This window comes from Terrapene carolina, unplaced genomic scaffold (genome assembly GCF_002925995.2).
Source record: "Terrapene carolina triunguis isolate 2854851 unplaced genomic scaffold, T_m_triunguis-2.0 Scaffold137, whole genome shotgun sequence".
Taxonomy (NCBI): domain Eukaryota; kingdom Metazoa; phylum Chordata; order Testudines; family Emydidae; genus Terrapene; species Terrapene triunguis.
Window position 1 is genome coordinate 825,785 of NW_020664488.1, and position 21,376 is coordinate 847,160.

The 21,376-nt window shown below is 55.9% G+C and overlaps 1 protein-coding gene across 2 annotated transcripts in view; it reads left to right on the forward strand.

The window, feature by feature from the left end:
* KLF8 (Kruppel like factor 8) overlaps positions 1-16,929 on the forward strand; it is a 91,616-nt gene extending 74,687 nt beyond the window's left edge. For both annotated transcript variants that reach the window (XM_024219900.2, XM_024219899.2), the window contains 4 exons: positions 8,407-8,959; positions 12,062-12,164; positions 12,696-12,838; positions 16,748-16,929. In XM_024219900.2, the coding sequence (XP_024075668.1) occupies positions 8,407-8,959; positions 12,062-12,164; positions 12,696-12,838; positions 16,748-16,929 (981 nt within the window). The remainder of the gene's footprint in view (positions 1-8,406; positions 8,960-12,061; positions 12,165-12,695; positions 12,839-16,747) is intronic.
* Positions 16,930-21,376: the final 4,447 nt, after the last annotated feature.

The following is a 21,376-nucleotide window of genomic DNA, read 5'->3' on the forward strand; positions in this document are numbered from 1 at the left end:
GGGGAGAGGCAAGCAGCCAGGCGAGCTCTCAACAGGATCTCTGTGTGGGTGGCTCCGCTCAGGGAGTGACAGCCGTGGGTTGGGCCCGCCTCGGCTTGCCTGCCAAAGGAAGGATTTGTTTTGTCACCAGGCCGGCTGCAAGGGCTTGGGCCGCGGCCTGGCAGCGCATCAGAACTGCCCAGGACACTGCACCTATCCAGAGCAGTGGCCTGTATGGCCAGGGTCCTGGGCGCGTGGAGGTGACAGTGACAGGGATTGGGGGAGGGCAGTTCATGCACGTGAAGTCAGGGCAGGGCTAGGGTGTGAGTCTGACCGTCTCATCCCAGCGCCCACCCTCACCCCCCCGCCCATTTGGGATCTGAAGAGAGGGCTGCATCTGAGCCTCTGGCTCCCCCGGCGATGCCTCCCCTCCCAGCCATGCCCACAGCCCTTGCAAACTTTTGGGTGGCTGGCACGCATCCTGCTCCTCCCCCCACCTGGGCATCAGCCGCCAGCACTCCTGGGCTCTATGCTAGGTGGTGACAACTTCTGCCGCCACTGAGTCCCTGCTGCTTCCTGGTTCTCAGCCAAGCTGGGGGTAAAACCAGTTCCACCCCCGGCTCCCAATCCAGCCTCCTGGCCGCAGATCCCTTCTTCCCTGGGACGGTGACCTCCCCTCACAACCCAGCCACCTTATGGTGCAACTCACCCCTGTGCCTGAAGGGTTAATGTAGTGCCTGAGGTTAATCCCCCCCCAGATTCCTGACATCCCGTGGGCAGTCCCCATCCTGCTGGCCAAGGGCTGGGTGTGGCTCTCTTGTGTTCCTCAGCATACTGGTAAACTATTGCACCCAGGGAGATGCTCAGCACAGCTTTGCCTAGAATCAGATAGTGAACTCCCACCTCTCCCCACTCCCCTCTTGCCAGCCAGACCCGCCCACTGCGGAGGGCATCTCTGTGTCACGTAGCCGGGCTGTGGGGCCCTCTCGCAGCTCCAGAGGCGCACAGCGCTGACTGCCCCACTGAATCTTGTGGGGGAGACGTATGGGCACCCCCTAGTGAGCAGGGAGGGGATATCACTTCTCTTGTATCTCCTGTGGGAGGGGCAGCTGGGTGCCCCTCTCCTAGGAGTCGAATTGGCCTGGGCGGGAGCCCTCATCCTCTCTCATCGCAGCACCCCCTCACAGCCAGCGACCAGCAAACGTCCCGCAAGCTCCATGAGGGTCGTCTCCTTGCGGGCCAACCCCACTGGCCCATCTCTTGGGCCTGCAGGGACGATGAACCGACCCAGCGCTCTCCCCATCCGCCTCTCTGGGGCTTGGCCCACGCTCAGGCTGCAGGGCCCAGCCGGTTCGTCTTGTACTCGAAGCCAGTGTGCCCAGCCTTGGGACGCTGTGGCTGCCTATCAGAAGGGGGTGGCAACCCTGGTCTGTTGGGGGGCCCCCCACGCCGCATGGCTGAGGTTACTTTGGAAGCAGCCAAGTAAATGTTTATGGGAGCCTCAGAATAGAGCCCAGGGTTCTGAGCCCAGCTCGCCCTTGGTCCACCCAGGGACCCCCTGATTGCTGTCAGGGGGCAGCTGAGCACCCCACTAGCTCACCCTTGCTGCTCTGGGCTGTGATTGGCCATGTCCTTTAACCCTTCGGGCTGGGGACAGGATCCCCCCTGCAGCCCTAAGGTGTAACCACAGGGTCAACAAGGTGGGTGGCTTGGTGGGGCTGAGAGGGAGGGGTTGGATCTGCCCCAGTGACCTCTGGCCGTTCTGCAGGGGGATGGAGTGTGGACATGTGAGCTGCTCCCTGGGCTCAGCCGTGATCTAGTTCTCATGGCAACCTGCAGGCCTGTTCTATGTCTTGGGGGTGTGCTGGGGGGGCTTTTTGTTCCTTCTCTCCCTCCCACTCCCCCCCACCCATTCCCCAGTGGAGGCTCAGCGTGCGTGAGCTCCATCTGCTGCCTCTCCCCAGCCCAGGCCCTGCAATGGAGCACAATGCCCAGGGCGGGCTGGCATCCAGAGCCAGTGGGGCAGGAGTCTGGCTGCATAGGAGTGGGGCTGGTGTTTGTATGATGCAGACCCCCCCCTCCATTGCTCCGAAGGTGCACAAACAGCCATCTGCCCCTTGCTCGGGGCCTGCACTACAGTCTGAGGCGGTGGGTCAGTGCCCTGGCTTTCTGCCTTCAGTGATCAAGGCTCACATCCTAGCTGAGGTCCTGCATGAAATCCTTCGTGGCAGCCTCGTCACTGTCCCTGCAAAGCCACTCTGCAGGCTGGCCCGGTTCCCCAGTTCTGATCCAGAGGCTCGGGTGTTGATTGGCAGGGGGTCTTGTCTGGAGTGAGCTGCATAGGGGTCAGGACTGGACCTGCACTCCCAACCAGCTAGTCTAGATCAAGTGGTGGCAAAGAGCTATCTGTGGGGAGCCCAGGACTACCAGGGCTGGGGTGAGATGGGAGTGGGGGTGTGGGTTGGGATTGAGGGGCAGCGGACAGCAGTGCGAGGCAAAGAAGCGCAGGACTGGAATAGTAAGGGGTGATGCGAGTTAGGACTGAGGTTCATTAGGAGACCTTTCACATTCCTAAGGCCCAGCAATGCAGGTACTAGCCTGCCATGAGATGAACCATGCCAGCCGCACTCATGGCACAGAAATGCCCTAATCAGGACACTTCTGGGGCCCTGTTAGCATCATGCCATGTTAGCCGTGGAGATCTACTAGAAGGCCCTGTTCTTCAGTAGCCTGGTCCTGCCTCAAGTGGGGGGCAGCTGGGTTCTCTGGCTTGGAGCCAGGGCACCCAGCTCTTCTGGTAAGCTCTCAGCACTTGGACTCCTGGATCAGGCAGAGAATACATTCTCCTGGCTACTATCAGGGCTGGTTCCAGACTGCACTTGGCTGAGGGGCATTGCTAGGCAAAGGGTGGGGGAGGAGCTGTTCTTTCAAAAGTGAATGCAGCAGTGCTGGTGAAAGGCCCCCGGATGCCAGCGCTGGAGGCCTCTGTATCCCCAGAACGGGGACAGGCTGGGTGATGCTGGCTCCTCCCTGCCCACCCTGATCTAGAGGGGAGCTCCATCTCCAGGGCCTCACCATGCTTCTGCTGAGGCTGCCAATAGCTTGTGGTGTTCAGGGGGAGGCAGGTTCGTGCCCATTATTTAATGTTCCCTATGGCATAAAATCCCAGCACCCCCTTCTTGAGTCACCTCCTCCAAACCCCCAGGACTCCTTCCTCCCTAGTGTCAAGCCATTCTGTGCCACCTCCCAGCTGAGCAGGGGTTGTCTCCATCTCCCTCCCTCTCCCAGCGTTACCCTTTCCCACCTCATAGAATCATAGAATATCAGGGTTGGAAGGGACCTCAGGAGGTCATCTAGTCCAACCCCCTGCTCAAAGCAGGACCAATTCCCAACTAAATCATCCCAGCCAGGGCTTTGTCAAGCCTGACCTTAAAAACCTCTAAGGAAGGAGATTCCACCACCTCCCTAGGTAACCCATTCCAGTGCTTCACCACCCTCCTAGTGAAATAGTGTTTCTTAATATCCAACCTAGACCTCCCCCACTGCAACTTGAGACCATTACTCCTTGTTCTGTCCCTCTGGTTCTTCCTTTGCAGTTCAACCTCTGCCAAAGGGCTGGGAGTGAGTTGCTACTGGTAGAAAAGCCAGCAAGCAGGATGGAGGAGCCTTGATCTGTGCCCCATATTACTGCTGCTGTCCCGAATCTGTCCATGCTTTGGGGAGGGAGTGCATCCGTCCATACAGAGGATTTACTGAGCGTAATCCCTCTGCCAAGCTTCCCCCCCCGCCCCCCCCCCCCCCCCCCCGCCGACCCACTCTCGCTGAACAGGACCAGACGGCACATCAGAAATCAAGGGAGAAGTGTCCTGAGGACTGTGCTTCTGGGATGTCTGATGTTTTGGGCGTGGCGGGGCTGTGGTTAGGGCCCAGGCTGGGAGCGGGAAGGCCTGGGCTGTATTCCCAGATCAGCCCTGGAGTCGCCGTGTGACCTTGGCTTGTCAGTCACCTCTCTGTGCCTTGGTTACCATGTGTGTAAAAGGCGGACAGGGCGTGTCAGTGTATGCCAGGGGTGTGGAGAGGGGCGGGTCAATGACTGTTTATGAAGAGTGCTCTCCTCCAATGGAAGTGCCAGGTATTTCCGTGTCACCGCATAGGGAATCATGGGATTAGATTGCTCTGTGGAAACAGACATACCTGCATTTCAAGCCGAGGGCCTCAAAGCATTTCCCAAATGTTAATTAAACCTCACGCCACCTCCTGACAGGCAGCTGAGTATCACCTGACCCATTTTACAGGTGGGGAAACTGAGGCACAGAGTGAGTCACACAATGACTGACTGAGGCAGGGATAGAACTCAGGAGTCCTGACTCCAAGCCCATCTGCACCAACCAGAAAATAACACCACCTTCCTCTCCCCTGCTGGCTTGAACTGGGAGCAGTGTGACTCCGTGGATGTGGTGGCTGGGTCTGGGAGCCCTCGTCCATGGTGTTACAGCTCATTCTTGGACGCTCTCAGTATGTTCCTGCATTCTTTACAGGCTGCCCTGGAGTCTTAGGGCTCTGTGGCCTGATCCTGGGAGGTGCTGAGTGTTTCTTGCTGCCATTCAAGTCAGTGGTAGTTGAGAGTGTTCAGCCCTTGAGAGACCAGTAGCGCTAGGTGCCTATGATTTTGCACCCTGTTTTCTATCTTGGGCAGAAGCAGACAGACCTGGGTACCATTCCAGTGGGGCTCAGGAGAGCCCCATAGCACAAGATCCTCCATCCCCCCAGTGAAGAGGGTATCTGGAGTCCAGTTCCCTCACCCACGGGCAGCCAGCACTGTGATGACCAGGCGCGATCCTTAGCCCACACTTGGCATATTGGCGTTGCACATTGGTCCCAAGCTGGTGTCAACGAATGCTCCAGTCAGAAGCGACATGTTGTTACTCATTGTCTCTGCTCCCCTGGTCTCTCTGTCGCTCCCTGGCCTCCCAAGGGGTTCCCCATCAGCTTGGCATGGCAGGAGATGACATTTCTAACCATCAGGCCTGGGATCAGAAAATCCACTCAGCTTCTCTGCTGTACGGCGAGCCGGGAGCTGCAATCGGCTGCAATGGTGTTGATGATACACGAGGTTGACTAGAATGCAGGCCGCTGTCTTGGCTTTGCCGAGCGAACAGGAATAGCAACTTGTTTGTGTCAGAAGCAGATCTGACTCAAGGAGCGAATGACTCTCTGACGCTAGCTGCCCTTTAAACAAAATCCACACTCGTGCTAGCCTTACTCCCGCAGCGTTACATAACCCACAGGCTGATGGCTGAAGGTCACTGGGAGTGGAAGGTGTCCAATAGTGCTCTGCAATCACACCTAGAGCGTTCCAGAGAGCAGCTTGTGGGGAAACTGAAAAATCACCCTTTTCTTGTCCTACTCATCAAATAGCTAAGCACTAGGCTAGGCAGCCTTTTCTGGATGCTTACGGCATAAGATGCCGCTATGTAGAGGTGTGCAGTGCAGCACCCATCCCGAATGTAGCTCGTCCGTGTCAGTCACTCCAGTGGCTAACTCAGCACTGAAGGGATGACTTACTGATTGAAGCATCAAGTGTGAACTGCTTTGTTTCCCTTCAATGGTTGGTTCAGATCCTGGCAGAGTCAAGTCAGCCAAACTAAACTTCCCAGGTGCATCAGTGGCGTTCCACCACGTTTTGCTGGGTTGGGTGGAATTTTTTCAGATGAGACCTTCGTCACCTGGGTCCTTTCCGCTCTGCATGATATTCAGAATTCCCTAGCCCTCTGTGGTTGCCCCTATATCCTTGGTAACACACTTCTGGTCTCTCTTCCCATCTTTGTGCTGCGTTTTCATTGGCTGCTACTCTGAACCCCAGAAGTGGCTGCATTTGCTGCCTGTGTATAGTGGGGCCCTTTGGGATGAGAGGCTGTGACACACATGGCAATTTCCTGTAGTATCCTTGGAAAAACCTTATTGGATTAAGTTCAAGTACCTTTTGAGTCTCTTCTAGTAGTTGCAAAGGTTAAGTATTATTATGGGCCTGGATAGTCCAAGGACTATACTGAACAATGTGGCAGACACGAATGAAGTGGTTTTGCTGGGAAATTTCTAGGGGGAGATGAATGCAAATTCCCTACTCCCGGTTATGCACAACCCCAGTCTTTTGCAATGGGTGGACCTCTGTCTGCTGATCACCTGTTACATGAGGCTAAGATCAAAGGACAGACTGAACTGTTCTGGTTCTGATTGAGGACTGTTGTACACTTGTAACCACAGGAAAAACCTTGTGTTGGGGTTTGAAGGGCTAATTCCTACCAGAGCCCTTCTTGGAGTTGGGGGTGAGCTCTGGTAAGCATGTGTATAGGTTCTTTACTGTTTTTAAGACGTGGTCTCTGTGATACTTTCACCTTAAGAATAAATGTGCTTGCTTAGAGCTGCATGGTAGCTTGTGATTGCTTGCTCTCCGAAGAGCTGGAATTGCCAGCAAAGAGCAGATGCTGGCCTGTTCAGGCAGTCTGGCTTGTTCAGAATATCCCAGTGCAGGCAGGGAGCTGTGCAGCCTGGAAAACCCTGGCCAGGAGGGAGTGAGATGCGGGTCTGCACCCAAGAGTGGGGATGGCTGAGGAGCTTAACAGGTGGGGGCCCTGGCTACAGGTGCAGTTGGCCTGGATTGTGACAGAGGCGTTGTATAAGATGAGCTGATTGCATGTTGCAGCATGTGGCAGTCTCCCTACTGGAGAGAGTTGTGGAGCCATCCCCACGCCCTGCAGCAGGCCTAGCCGGGGAACCAGGTTGCACTGGCGGGTGGGCGGGGAGTCTCGTTTTCTGATTGCCTTTGGTCAGCGTGTCCAGCACATTGATCTCGAAGGCCAGGGCTTCGGAGCTGCCTGGTGCTGTGCTTCCTCTCCCCACCGCCTCGTCTGCTCTAGAGTGGCAGGGGAGGGAGGGTCTGGCTGCAGATTGAAGTCATCCCTCTCCCCCTCCTCTCCTGCCTTTTCTCCCCACACCAGGAAGCTCAGTAAAGTGGCACCTGGAGCAGCATCCGTGGAGTGTTTGTCGAGTGTTTTAGCAAGTGCTTTGAAGCAGTGAGTGCAAGAGAGAATCATTGACTCACATCAGGAGCCTAAAGCCTATTGGCCCTCCGCCAGCTCTGTGTGGCTGCTCCACCCGGCTGGCTCCGGGTCCCAATGCTCAAGTTCCAAATGGCTCATCCCATGACCCAGATTCACTCCTTGTCCCCCCCCCCAATCTGGGATCCCTTCCCTGCATGAACACAGGCACACACGCAGTGAATGACTCTTGTGGTTGTGTCCCATCCCCTGGCTGAGGGGACGCCAGACCGGCTGGGTGCATTGGAAGGATCATTCCATTGGAACTGGCGGGGCGGGGGTTCTTTCCTTTTAAAAACGAAATGCAGAAAAAGCCAGAATAGGAATTTCTCAAGTTTACCCCTTGAAGGCTGCTGTTTCCCATGCCGTGTTCCTGAGGGAGGTCAAGTATGTTGGTGGGCATGTGGGTAATGCTAGCCTTCCGGAAGCGCAAGGGTTAATGCAAGAGTTCTTCCGCCCACGCCAAGGCATGTCTGGGGCTGCGTCATAACACGGCAGGGTGAATGTCTCCGGCATCTGCTCCCCCTTCTAATCCAGCGTGGCGCTTGGCAGTGAGATGCCCATGCCCACAGTGTGGTCTGAGCACAGCACTGGGAGCCAGGACTCCGGCGCTCCCTCCCAACTTTGCCAGTGATTCATTGTGACCAACAGGAAACCTTCACTGGTCCTTTGTGCCTCAGTTTCCCTATCTCTAAGACGGGGGTGATGGCCTCTGCCTCCCCAGATGCTCCGATGCTGCAGAGAGGAGGGCCATGGCAGTACCTGGACAGATGGGTGTTGGGAGGCTGAGCTCAGTTGTGTGTCTGATGGCTGCAGTCCAGCTCCCTCCTGTCCCTGTGCAGTGAGTCAGCACCAGGGGGAGACGCTAGCGATCTGCCAGCGAAATTACCTGGAAGAAGTGGTTGGCTCCAGCTACCTCACCATCCCCTCCTCTGCGCAGAGCCAGCGCCCTGTGTGTCTCTGTTCATGACTAGCTATAGTGCTGGGATGCATTTCCCGAGAGCCCCTTGGCCCTGCTGGGTGGAGCTTATGTCATGCTGGGCAATGCGGCCAAGTGGATGGGGAACTAGCTTGGGAATCTGGAGACTTGGGTTCAGTTCCTAGATCTGCTGGGTGACCTTGGGAAAGTCGCTTCCCCCTTTCTGTGCCTCAATTTCCCCATGAGTAAAATGGGGGACAGTGGGATTTCCCTCCCTCCCAGGATGTGGAGCAGTTTCCCCCTTCCCAGTTGCTGCAGTGCCTCCCAGTGGAGGGCTTGGGAAGTGCCATGTGCTGGCCTCACTCAGTCCACACCCCAGTGCCCTCATTGTTGATCTCTTGTCTCTCCCAGGCTGCAGGCTCAGTCCAGAGTAAGGTGCTGCCCAAGATGAGCTCCTCATCGCTGCTGGAGGACAGCTCCATAGATCCCCCGGTGCTGCTGACCGACATCAAGACAGAGCCCCCCGAAGAGCTGCTGGCCAGCGACTGCAACCAGCCCCAGGCCGAGCCAGTGGACCTGTCACTCAACAAGCCCAAGGTGTCGCTGCAGTCCTCCACCCTGCTGCCCTCCTCCATCAGGTCCTCGCCCATGCTGGTGGCGCCGCCCATCCAGGCCCCCGTGGTCTCCATGTCACCCACGGGGCTGGGCTCTTCTTCTGCCATCCCCGCTGTGCTGTCTCCTGGCTCCATCCTGGCCTCCACGCAAGGCAGCGGGGGCCAGCAGATCCTGCACGTCATCCACACAATCCCCTCGGTCAACCTGCCCAGCAAGATGGGCAACTTGCAGACCATCCCAGTGGTGGTGCAGTCCCTACCCGTGGTCTACACCACGATGCCCACAGACGGGGTCACCGCTGCCATCACCGTGCCCCTCATCGGCGGCGATGGCAAGAACGCCGGATCCGGTAAGGGCTCACTTCCCCTCCCCGGGGCTGTGGGTTGGGATTGAGGAGTGTTGGCAGAGCTGTGTGTGCGGGGCTGTGGGTCAGGATTTGAGGAGCATCAGCAGAGATCGGTGAGTAGGGGAGCCCAGAGCAGGAACCACTGAGAGATGGGAGAGGGGGGTTGTGGGTAAGGCTTGGGGAGCCCAGGGTGAAGCAGCAGTTTGGGATTTGAGGGGTATTGGCAGAGCTGTGGAGGGATACCAGAACTGGCCCAGCTACGGACAGATTGGACCATGGAGACTGGACCCCTGGAGGTGGGATCCTTCTTGGGCAGGGCTGAAGCACGTTGGCTGGAGGCACCATGTGGGAAGATTGCCCTGCCGCTGACCCAGTTCCATGGCAGAGCTGTCCATCTGGTACCTTTCACAAGGGCTAGCGTCATAAGGCAGCAGCCAAGCCAGGGCTTCATAAGGTCCTGTTGGCTCTGCTCCCAGAGCGTGATGAAGCCCATCTGTCTGGGTGTGGGAGGAAGCCTGGTGTGCCGGCACTGCTGTAATGGGCAGGCATCATGTGGTGCCCAGCGGGCAAACGCCTTGCCTCCTTGCTTCGCCTGTAGGTGCATGACGCTGCATGATGCTCCCCTGACCCCAAGTGGCCAGTTGTGGTAGTGGCAGGTGGGCTGTCCCTTCTCCATGGGCTCTGAGTTCAAACCAGGCAAGAGGGAGCCACTCCCTGGGAGCAGGACTGAGTGTCTAACTTCATGTTCCAGCCGGGCTTGTTTGTGTCAGCCGTGCCGGGTGCTCAGTCACTTCCCAGGAAATGCAGCATGTGCTTGGGAAGGCGCAGCCCGGCCTGGCAATCAGAGAGGCTGTTGGGTGTCCTGGCTGCACTAGCGTAGTTGGGATCTGCTCCGCTGGCCCCTCTCTGGCCAGAGCCCTGGGTGTCTGTGTGAGTCCCATCTCAGATTTCCCCCCCGCCCTGCCAGCTGATGGGGTGGGGAGGAGAGTGTGTGTGGGAGGTTCTCCCTAAAAGCCTGGCTCAGTTGACTTCTTCCCTGTTCTTTGAGAGCCCTGGCTGCCCTGGAGCTGCTCTCTGGGGATATGGGGTGGCACTCAGCTCCTGGCAGGAGCACTTCAGTGTGCCTGGGACTGATGGGATTGGTCGGGAGGGGCAAGGGGTGCTCCCCAGTTGCAGGAAAGGGGTGGGTTTGCAGCCACACTTTCACAGGTGGTCCTTGACTCTGGTTGCCTCAGTGCTTGGGAACCTGGCTTGGGGCCCCTTAGCGTGTCCAACAGGGCCCTGTGAAACCGGATACCCAGAATTCAGGACCACCTGTGGAGGATGGAGGGGAGGTACTGAATGGGCTATTTCCTGGCTAAGTGTGTTGGGGGCAGGGTGGTGGTCCTGTTTGGGGGAGGGAGGGGAGTTTTCCCAGTTGGGAGATGAATATGATTCCTACTGGAGGAAGGGAGTTTCCCTATTCTGCACGTGCGCGCACACACACACACACACACACACATGCTGTGGGTTGGGCGGGATCCTACACACACACGCGCACACACACACGCACGCACTCTGTGGGTTGGGCGGGATAGCTCTCTGTTTGGGGGATGGGTGTGATTCCTGTCAGAGGCTGGGGAGGGGGTGGGATTGGGATGGGTCCCAGCTCTGTGTGTGTTGGGGGTGGGTTTGATTCCCAGCTGGCTGAGCAGAACTGGTAGGCGTTGGGTGGTTCCCAGCTGCGGGGAGGGGATCAGCCACCCCTCACAACTGCCTGGCAGGCCCCACTCTCCCCCATCTGTTCCAGTTCTCATGCTGCGCCCATCACCTTGGGCTCAGTGCCTGTCTCTTTCCCACACTGCTTGGAGCTGCATGGCAGAGCTGGGATTTCTGCCTGGGGGGACTGTGTGGGGGCAGGCCCCCCAGTGCCGGGGAGCCGCCTGGCTCTGCGGTCGAGTTGCCGTGAGTCAGTCATGGGAGGAGGCTGTCTGTCTGCCCTCCATCCTGGGGAGTGGGGGAAGGGGGGCAGTTTGGCAGGCTGTCTTCTCCCTCGCCGCAGGGTGGGGTCCTGACCTCCCCTCCCAGGCCCCCCCCCGCGGCTGGCTCCAAGGCTGCTCTGGTTCCAGTTAGACTGGCTCCCCCCACTCCCAGCACTTCCTGCCTCCCATCCGGCAAGCAAAGAACTCCCAGGCGCTTCCTGTCGGAGGCCCTGGCTGGTTCCCCTCTGGCCAGGGACACGTGTGGAAGTTGGGGGGGCGGGAGTAGCTGAAATGAACCAGGAGCAGGGGGAGGGGGAGTCTTTATGATGGCTGCACCTACGCTCCAGTGCCTTGCCCAGGGGGTGAGGAGGGGATAAGGTGGTGGGGCTGGACCTGGGTCGTGGGGTTTGGATCTGGGTCTCAGGGATGGGGCGGGGGAGAACTGTTGGGCCCCATACCTGCCCAGGCTGCCAACCCCCTCCCCCAACCCCATCAGCTGTGCCAGGTATCCTGCTCTGGGGTGCGAGCTGGACCCTGTCCAGCTCTGTGACCGCCTCCTGTGCTGGGCGTGTCGAAGGCCCCGCTGTCCCCTCAGAGCAAGGGTAGGCCTGTCTCAGCCCACTACAAGTGTCTGGTGGGGGCTGAGATGCTGCCAACCCACTGCTAGCTTGGGGTGCTGCCTCCCACTGGACAGATCAGCAGGTTTTTCCCCGGAGCTGGGGTGAGCTGGGCTCTGGGGCTGGGTGCAGTGCTGTGGGCTCAGGCTGGGAACCTTCCCCACTGCCCCAATTGCCCTGTCTGTCCAGTCCCCCGCACCCCATCCAATGCCATCCCCCTGCCATGCCAGGCAGCTCTCTTGTGCTGCTGGCTCATAACCCTGTGACTGGGCAAGGGGCAGGAGACGTGGGTTCAGAGGGGGCTCAGGGCTCCGGTGCTGGGGGGGCCAATGTCACTGACAGCTCTGGGCAGGGGTGAGGCGACCAATCCCTGCAGCCCAGGGGAAGGACCCTGTGGGTTCTGGGTCAGGGAGGGGAGCGTTATCCCATGGTGCACTGGCTTTGGTCCCTGGGCGGAGCTGGGGACAGAGCAAGGTGACGTGGCTCTGGGTCTGTCTCTGGTTTCAGTGAGTCTCTTTCCTCCCCAGTGAAAATTGACCCCAGCTCCATGTACCCCCTGGAGATGAACAGCGACAGCGAGGACAGTGTCACAGAGAGCAGCTCAGCCCCCTTCCAGGACCTGCAGAGAGAGTGAGTGGCAGCCACACACTGCCCTGGACTATGGCTAGGGTGGGCCCACTTCTTGGTGCTAGCGCTGGGGTTGGCGCCCGCGTAGCACAGGGCTGGGGGGCGGAGGAAGCAGAGCTTGCCTATTGGGCCTGTCCCTCCTCTGCCAAGACCCTGCAGCAGCAGCAATGATGTGGGTGCCCTGGCAGCATCACTGCCCTCCGGTCTCAGCATTCCAACGCCACATCCGCCTGTAATGACGATGGGCACCTCCCAGCAGGGGAGAGAGTGAGTATCAGCTTCCCCTCCCCCACGTTGATGAGGCTGCACAAAGCTGCTTCATAAATGACTGCCCAGGGCACTGGCATGGTGATACCTACCATAGCCAGATTCCACCCCCACAATGGGTAAGGCTAGCCCTGGGGTGGGGGGATGGTTCCCTGGTTGCCACGAGTCAGGCCTAGTCTGCTGCAAGGGGCTGTGCCAGCCCAGAGGGAGAGGGTGGGGCCCCCAGGAACCCAGCGCTGGGTGACACTGCTGTCTCCCCCTGCCCAGGTCGCGGTCGCCTGTGACCCGGATGCAGCGGGCTGAGTCCCCCGACTTGAAGAAGAGGCGGATTCACCAGTGTGACTTCGAGGGCTGCAACAAGGTGTACACGAAAAGCTCCCACCTCAAAGCACACAGGAGGATACATACAGGTAGGGCTGGGCGGGGCAGCCTGTGGCACACTGCTGCCAGCCCAGGGTGGCTACACCCCAGAGCCGTCCCACCGCCCAACTGGGGGACCTCGGTGCTGTGGGGGAGGACGACGACTCCCACACGGGCCCATCGCCCCCCACGGACTTTCTGCTCACCATAGCAGAGACCAAGGCGTGGCTGGGCCATGGACGCTGAGGTCCCCTTACCACTAGAGACAGGATAAGGTCAGCAGGGCAGAACCTTGCCCTGCCAGGGCCCGTGCTGACTCTGCTCAGTGGAGGGGCTGCTGTAGGGCTGACCTTGCGCCAGCGCTGAATTGGCTCCAGTACAATCCATGAGTGGCAGTGTCTGATGGATTGAGATTCCCTGCCCCACCAGGGCAGGGGTAGTTGGGTACCAGCACAAAGGTAGCTGCACTGGGAGCTGGTGTGTCCCTTCCTACACAGTGCACTTGGGCTGGGATCCCCAGAGGAGGCAGAGGGTGGGCAGTGCTGTGGGGTAACAGGGAACTCACAACTCAGTTTGGCTTATTTTTGTTCACCTTGGCTTAACTCCAATGGCTAGTGAACTGTTTGGAGAAAGGACTTCTCTTAAAAGGCCAGCAACCCTGCTCCTTTTGTGAGCTCTCCAGCCTGAGAGAGAGCACGGCTGAGACCCCCACCAAGTCCTCCTACGAAACCAGATATGCCCTAGTTCAGCGTTTCTGGGACTCCTCTGTGATCATGCCCTGCATCTCCAAGACCCTGAGCTCCTCTCCACCTTGGCTTCGTGCCTCTCTGTGTGCCCGGCTCGGAAGGCGCAGGGGCATGCCCTGTAGCCGAGAGAGCCCGAATGCCCAGTGACTCCAGTCCAGGGTTCTCAGTTTGGGAAGCTGTGAGCCATGTGCAACCTTCTCCAGACTACACTGGTGGGGAGCTTTTTAATTAGAAGGCAATTCCAGCTGCCAGCCCTCAGGGTTAATTGCGAAAGGAGCCATGCTGCTCCGGGCTCACAAAAACCCACCCACAATCTGTGCAGGCCCTGACTCTCTCTGCGTATGGTTCTGTCCTTGCTCTGCTTGCATGGGTGTGTAGTTCTCAGATGACCACCAGGGGGTAGACATCTCCCTTCTGGACACAGCTTCCAGGTGCTGGGTCCTCATTTGATTTGAATGCGTGGCCTTGAAAGCTGAGGGTTGAGGGTGAGAAGATTCATATGCTCTGGGGGCTAGAGGAGCTTTGTGACTGGGTGCCATGGGCTTCCAGATGAGCTGCTGGAGCAGGCTAACTGGGACATATGGCATGTCATACTGAAGGGATATTGTGCTGGATCCTCTAAGGCATTTAGGCACCTAAGTCCTATCGGAATCAATGTCTTTGAGGCTCATGGCCATTAGTGCGTTTTGCTGATCATGATCCCCCGAGGCTGATCCCTGCTCTGCTTCATGGGACACACACACACACACACAGAGTGCTGTCCCTCCTGGCTGCTGCATCTGGTCCTGCCCAGCGAGGCTGTAATATATAGGGCTACGTACAGTGCAGCGAGAGGACTCACGCCCTCTCCATACCCTCCACTTGACAGGCTCAGCTCGGGATAGAGGGTGGTAAATACACTTCTCCCTGGACTGCAGAAATCAGGGGGCTGTTCAGCCATCCATCCATCTCCTCACCTTGCCCTGATCTCAGGGCAGCGCCCCCCGCAGTTCAACAGCTGATCCCTGCATACAGGAAAGCCTGCATACTCTCAAGGGCGGATGGATCCCCCCCCCAAATTAGTTGTTCAGTAGGATCAAGGGGTCCCCCAAACTCTGAATGGGGTTTTATGGGTGTAACTGAAGGCAGGATTGGGACCACTATCCTGTAATCCCTGAGGCACACGGATGAAAGATCCATTCCTTTAGAGAGCCATCAGGAACACCGCATTATAATAATCCATCTGACCACGAGATGGCACCATTTCTCCACGCAAATCCAGCTGAAGCTGACAAGGCCGTTTGTGCCAAGATTTAGAAAGCCTGCCTGCTCCCAGTCAGACTGAGGCAGGGATTGCACTGCTTGATCCTTTCTGTCTTAGGTATTTCTCTGGTCCACATCACTGCAGCATCTGACCAGATCACTGTCTTTACAGCACCCGAGCGCTGTAGGGCAGTGCTGTTATCCCCATTGTACAGAGGGGGAAATTGAGGCACAGAGTGGCTAAGTACCTTGCCCACGGTCACACAGGAAATCAATGGCAGAGCAGGGAATTGAAGCTGGCTGGGCCACAGCCCAGGCTAGTGCCAGCCTTCCTCTCCAACTTCTAATGAGACTCTCTGCAAGCATCCAGAACTAGCCGCTCTTCAACTGAACCCACTTCAGCGAAGGCAGGCAGAATGCGAGTGTAGCTGTTAAAACCAACAGGGAGAGCTGTGGGATAGAGGGAAGGGACGGAGTCTAACCTGAATAGACAGCACCATGGGGGGCGTGGAGTAGAGGACCTTCCTGCACTGGCCAAGGGATGGCTAATCAACAGGTCTCTTCTGTCCCGGATTTCTCTGGCCCTAACAAGGAAAACCTGCCTCCCCAGTTGCTCTGCTCCGTGCATTATCTTCCCAGTGAACTGAGTCCAGTTCTAGGTCTCTGTCTACACAGCCATAGCCCCTTGGGTGCGATTACATCTATTGATCATGCCATGTGTTTTAGCAAACAGTGCATTTTGAACTTTGTGGGGAATTCTGAAAGTGTTCCTTAGCACTGTTTCTTTTTCATATCCCCCTGCCTGAAAGCTGCTTTGTCTCAGTATCATGAGCCCAGCTGGAGAGAGAGAAAACAAATACAGTTCTAAACCTCCTAAATAATCGAAAATAACCATTTCTATACAAAAGGACGTCGCCCTGCTCTCCAGCCCACCCGTTTCATACCATGGGAGAGGGGCTGTGAACAGCACTCGGATGCTCTGAAATGCTTGCGTGGTATGTGCATAACCCCTGCAGCTGAGGGGCATTTAACTCCGATGTCCTGTTGCTCCCATCTCTGCCCTGATAATCTAACAACACTCACAACAGTATCCTAGTAACCCATCCCCTTACCCACCCACACAGGTATCCTAGCAACCCAGGCCAGTATCCTAGCAGCCCCTCCGGTATCCTAGCAACTCCTCCAGCCCCTTGTCTCATGGAAGCTCATCCCCGCCCCCCACTTACGCCAGCAATAATAACAACCCTCTGCAGGGGTACATGGCTCCTTCAAGCCGAGGATTGCCTAGGTCTTGACAGAGCCTCCTGGTGTCTCAGATACCTCTTCAGGTTTAGACTCCAGCTGGCAAACCTACAGCATGAGGTGACGGAAATGCCAGCCCAGAGGCATTCCAAGATGGTTATAGCAGTTTTTATTGTGGATTGTTTTTTATGTTATTATTACACCTGCTTAATGTCAATGACTAAATAACATTTTGGAGAAGGGAAGTTTCTGTTAAAGGTTCAAAAGCCTCCTCCCTTCCACCAAGCCACAGCGTGCTCCGATTGCTTGTACCTCCCTGAGGTCTTCCAACAGAGCCAGGAGAGAGCAGACGTTCCTGGTGCTTCTCAGGAGAAAAAGAGGCAGGGCCTGTGTCCTTACCATGTGACTGTGCAGCAAGGATGAGGCCCTGATCTGGGTAAATGCCTGTGGGTGCTACTGTAATGCACCTAATAAATAACTGAGATCAGGCATTATTACTAATTAAGAGCCTACAGGCCTTAATATCTGATCTTGGTTAAGGCTTGTATGTGCTGCTGTGGTGCCCCTAGTAAGTTATAATGCCTCATCTCTGCTGAGGGCCATAGGTGATACCATAATGCACCTAATAGATACTGCCTGATTTGGACTGAGGCCGGTGGGTGCTGCCATAATAGGTAGAAGTTTGATGTGTGCCCAAGCACTGAGCTGTCCCCTCTGCTCCCTGTGTAGGAGAGAAGCCGTACAAATGCACCTGGGAAGGCTGCACCTGGAAGTTTGCCCGCTCCGACGAGCTCACCCGGCATTTCCGCAAGCACACGGGCATCAAGCCCTTCCGCTGCTCAGACTGTGACCGCAGCTTCTCGCGCTCGGACCACCTGGCCCTGCACCGCCGGCGGCACATCATGATGTGAGGGGGGGGGGGGGGGGGGGCTCCAGCTCCTCCACCACCCCCGGCCGCCCACCCCCGCCTCACCGGCCACGGCGAAGAGACTGCGAGACGGGAGGCACCGTCCCCAGCTTGATTCAGCCTGGCAGCAGGCTGGATGCCAGCTTGGCACCTGTGGCTGCCCACACGTGAGAAAGCAGACCTCCTACCATGCACACGAGGGGTAGAAAGAGGCTCTGGAGAGATGCCCTGCTCCCTCTCTTCTGTTCACCTCCCCTTCCTTCAGTGGCTGGAAAGCCCCAGGATTCCTTGAAATGGCACCCAGCTCCTCATCTGGCTTCGATTTTTTTGCACATTGCCTCCCCCTCCTGGGTCAGGAAACACAGAGGATGTCCGGCACGTGTGTGCACAGCCCCAGCTTGTCCCAGCGCGACCCTGGCCTTCGCGAGCGAATCAGACTGGCCGGACGGCATCGCTGCTAGCAGAAGGCTGCTGCTGGGGGTTGGATTGGGGGTTTGGCTCATGGCTAGGGGCTGGCTGTCTCCTACCAACGGGCTGATGCAATAGGACTCTGTTCTGGTGAAGCTGGCACTGCCGCCTCTCCTGTTCCACGACACGTCATACGTGGCTTGTCCTAGCTGGTCCGTTGGACTCCCTGAGCTCCCGAGGCACTGCTGGCATTGGAGAGCCCGCCTGGACTTGGCTTGATCTTTCTCTTTTATGAACACGTGGGTAACTGGCCGTTAACGAAGAGGCCTCATTATGTGAGGACAAGGGGTTTGTGGTGTTACCTGAGGAGGGAGGGCCCGAGGAACAAAGAAAAGGGAAAACTTTGCGGAACATGGAACTGTGATGATTTTATCTGATTTTAGGGGTGGGTGGGTTGGGGACCCTGAATTCTGCCCATGCTGCAGGGCCAAGGAATAGGACAGTAGATGCATTTCTAACTTAAACCTAGCAGCCTGGACACGGACTGTTGCATTTTTCTATTGCTCATCTGGCCTGCAGAGGCTGAGCCGGCACTGCACTCTGGGTGGACTCACGGGGACTCTGTACTGGATCGTTTTGGACTTGATCTTGGGGGGCTGACGGGGTGGCCACAGGGCTGGAAATATGTCCGTGCACAGTTGATTTTTTTTTTTTTTTTAAATTGCTTTTCCCCTTCCCTTCTGCAGGGGCGGAGCTAAGAACCTGATGCCTTTCCAGATGCTCCTTTTTGTGTCTCCATTTTTCTTTCTGATGGATTTGAGTTTGGCAAATGCAGGGATGGAGTGCACCTGCCAGACAGCATCTGTGCTGCCCTCGGGAAAGGGGGCGAGTGCAGTGGCTGGAATTGGTGAGGGGAGGGAGCCGGGAAGGAGAAGATCGTCAAGATGAGGCAAACTGGATCCTCGTTCTGCCACCAGCCTGGGCTAGGGATGTGGTGTTCCAGCTAAAGCCAAGAATCTGCCAGCAATCCTGGTATTGACACGATGTATATGCTGAAGGGGAGAGACTGGGGAGTCCCGTTAAATGTTTGGTGCTGCCCCTGGCTCTGCTTATCACATTGTTTCCCCTTTGCTTCCCAATCCAGCTCAGCACTGAGTTCATGTAGGCCCCCCAACTGCATTTCACTGGGCAGATTCTCTTTCTTCCTCGCTTCCCTTTCATTTAAGAAGGCTCTTGATCCATAGGTGCCAATTCTGTGGGTGCCCCTGGGCTCAAGCACCCACTGAAAAAAATAGAGGGTGCCCAGCAGCTGCAGGTCCTGATGAATCTTTTGTGGGCCCTGGCGCCTGGACCATGGCCCCCACCTGTGCTCCACCCCCTGTTCCACCCCTGCTCCGCCCTGAGGCCCCGCCCTCTCTTGGCCCCCCCCCCCCCCCCTCCCACGCGACTAGCCGCCAGGGAGGGGGGGGGCGGAGAGGAGCACCCACCCGCAAAAACAAAAGTCAGTGCCTGTGTTTTGATCAACTCGCCACCCACTGCAGCTCCTTCACGCCTCTGTGGAACCTGGAGCCAGTCCATAGCAGGGGAGGAAGAGGCATGTGGCCGCTATCTGTCTGTGGGTTGTGCAGCGAGATCCCAAGCCCTGCCTCTGATGCAGGCCAGCCCCCCTATGAAATGATCTCCCTAGGCATTGCCCCTTCCTCCAAGGGCGTGAACAAGTCCTCCTGCATGAGGGCAAATCCCACAGGGCCTGCTGCCCTTTCCAGAGCTTGAAGCTGCAGGATGAGGTTCCAGATGGGCTGGTATTTGAAATTCCATTTGGGTCACTTTGCAGCTGGCAGCTCCATGGGGAAGTACATTTATTTCATCCGAACTTCAATCCTCAGCCTACCAGGAACACAGATCTGCCTGGACTTTTCCCATCCCCCACACTCCTGTTACCTGGGTGTTCTCAGTGTTGCCAACTCTGGCTGTTTTGGGTGTTTTTCTTAAAGCTGCAGGACCTGGACTCAGGTGACAATCTCAGCTTTCATTGAAAAGCAAAGGTTTTCCGACCTTCCTGGTTGTGGAGCAAACTTTGAACATGTGACCTCTAAAGGCTCCGAGAGAGAAAAAAGCCCCCCAACTGTTTTATAAAAATCTCATGATTTTTAAATCAATCTCATGAATTTTTATGGAGAAGGGGATTTGACTCATGATTTTTGAACGCTCAGGGTTGGCAATACTGAGATGAGATCTGGGAAGCTGACAGGCTGTGTGTTTTGATTTTAATTTCTTCAATCTGCTGTTTCCCGAGCGTCAGTGCAAAACACACACATGCACACACGCAACAGAGCACAACAAGAAAGCGAGGAGGGCAAGAGACGTCAAACGGAACGTTAGCTCCCCTCTGTCTGAGCAGGGCAGGCTTTGCTTTGGGATTTTTACCATGAAATTTTAAAATCTTGAGCTGTGAGATATTTGTACAAAACTGTTTGACGTTTTTCTACATGGGAATAATATGGAAAGTAGATGCATTTTATTGGTGTGTGTCTTGCTTTTAAAAAGAGTTTTTTTATCTTTTGGTTGGTGGGAGGCAAAAGGCTGTAGTTTCAATCCTACATAAAAACAAATCCCCCTTTCCTGGTTCTCAGCATGATCTCTATAAAGGGAAGAAGTTGTCAACTACAGTTTTGGGTTCCAAAATTTAGATTTCAGCCCTCCCAACCCCAAATAAATAAATAAAAAAGGCTTTTACAAAACTTAAGAGCAATAGACCTATTTCTATGGAGTTTTAACAATATAATTCTAAAGAAAATAGCATTTACATTTAGAATTTGGAAGTAGACATTTGAAAATTTCTTTAAACAAATAAGACCCTCCCTTGAAGTGTTTGCAGCCCAAACATTGCAGGGCTGGGAACCCAGAAGTGAAAGGACTGCAAGCAGAAGTGAAACTGACCTCTTGGGTTGGCAGTGTTGAGACAGGGAGAACTGTAGACTGCCTGCAGACTCAAACGATATGGGAAAGAATGGGATGCTTCAAATTGTCTTCGGATACCATGATCCGAGATGGTGTTAGTAGCCAAGACTATATTATTAATAGAGCTGGTTTTGTGAAAAAGTTTTGAAATTGTTTTCTTTTTGCAAGGCTCAAAATGAACCCATTTATTTTCACTATTCTTCTCCCCCGCCCCTTAATTTGTCTTTTTTCAACAAACTCATTTTTTCCCCATTCCTATTGAAAATGGCAGGGGTGAGGAAAAGAAGGGGGACAGAAGAAAAGAAGGAGAAAAGTAAAAGTAGAAAAACAATACATTTCAAATAAAACATTCATGAAAAGTTTCCAGAACAATTTTTGCACATGCACAAATTTTTGGGATGCAAAAAAATTGTGACCAGCTCTAATACACGAACATTGAAAGATGGTGTTATTGATGCCTGAGTCGGTTCTTAGCCTTGCTCAGTTGCTCTATTCCACCCTCCTCTCCTTAAACTACTAACCAGCTGCCTGCTGGATTCAGTAGCTAGGAGAGAATGCAAGGACAAACTGCTGGAGGCTTCACTGCCTCGTCTACACTATGAAAAATAAAATAACCAGAAGTCTGATTTTCAAAGTAGTCCCCAAGCCCACCCCTGCTCCCATGGATTTCAGTTGAGTTGTGGGTGCTCAGAATCTCAGACAACTGGGCCCTACGGGCCAGGGCCCAGATCCTCCAAAGTCTTTAGGTGCTTTACTCTTATTGAAATCAATGGGCATTAGGTCCCTAAATACCTTGGCAGTCTGGGCCCAGATCCTCAGCTGGTGTCAATGGTCGTAGTTCCGTGGAAGTCAATAGACCACTGACAGTTTTACGCCGGCAGAGGATTTGGCCCTTTGGGTATGTCTACACTGTGATTAAAAACCTACGGCACCGAGTCTCAGAGCCCACCCCCCTCGTGGGGTCTCAGAGCCCAGGCTCCAGCCCTAATGTCTACACCGTAATTGTATAGCTCTGCAGCCTGACCTCCATGAGCCCGAGTCAGCTGACCCAGGCCAGCTGCAGCCGTGTCATGGGCCTTTTA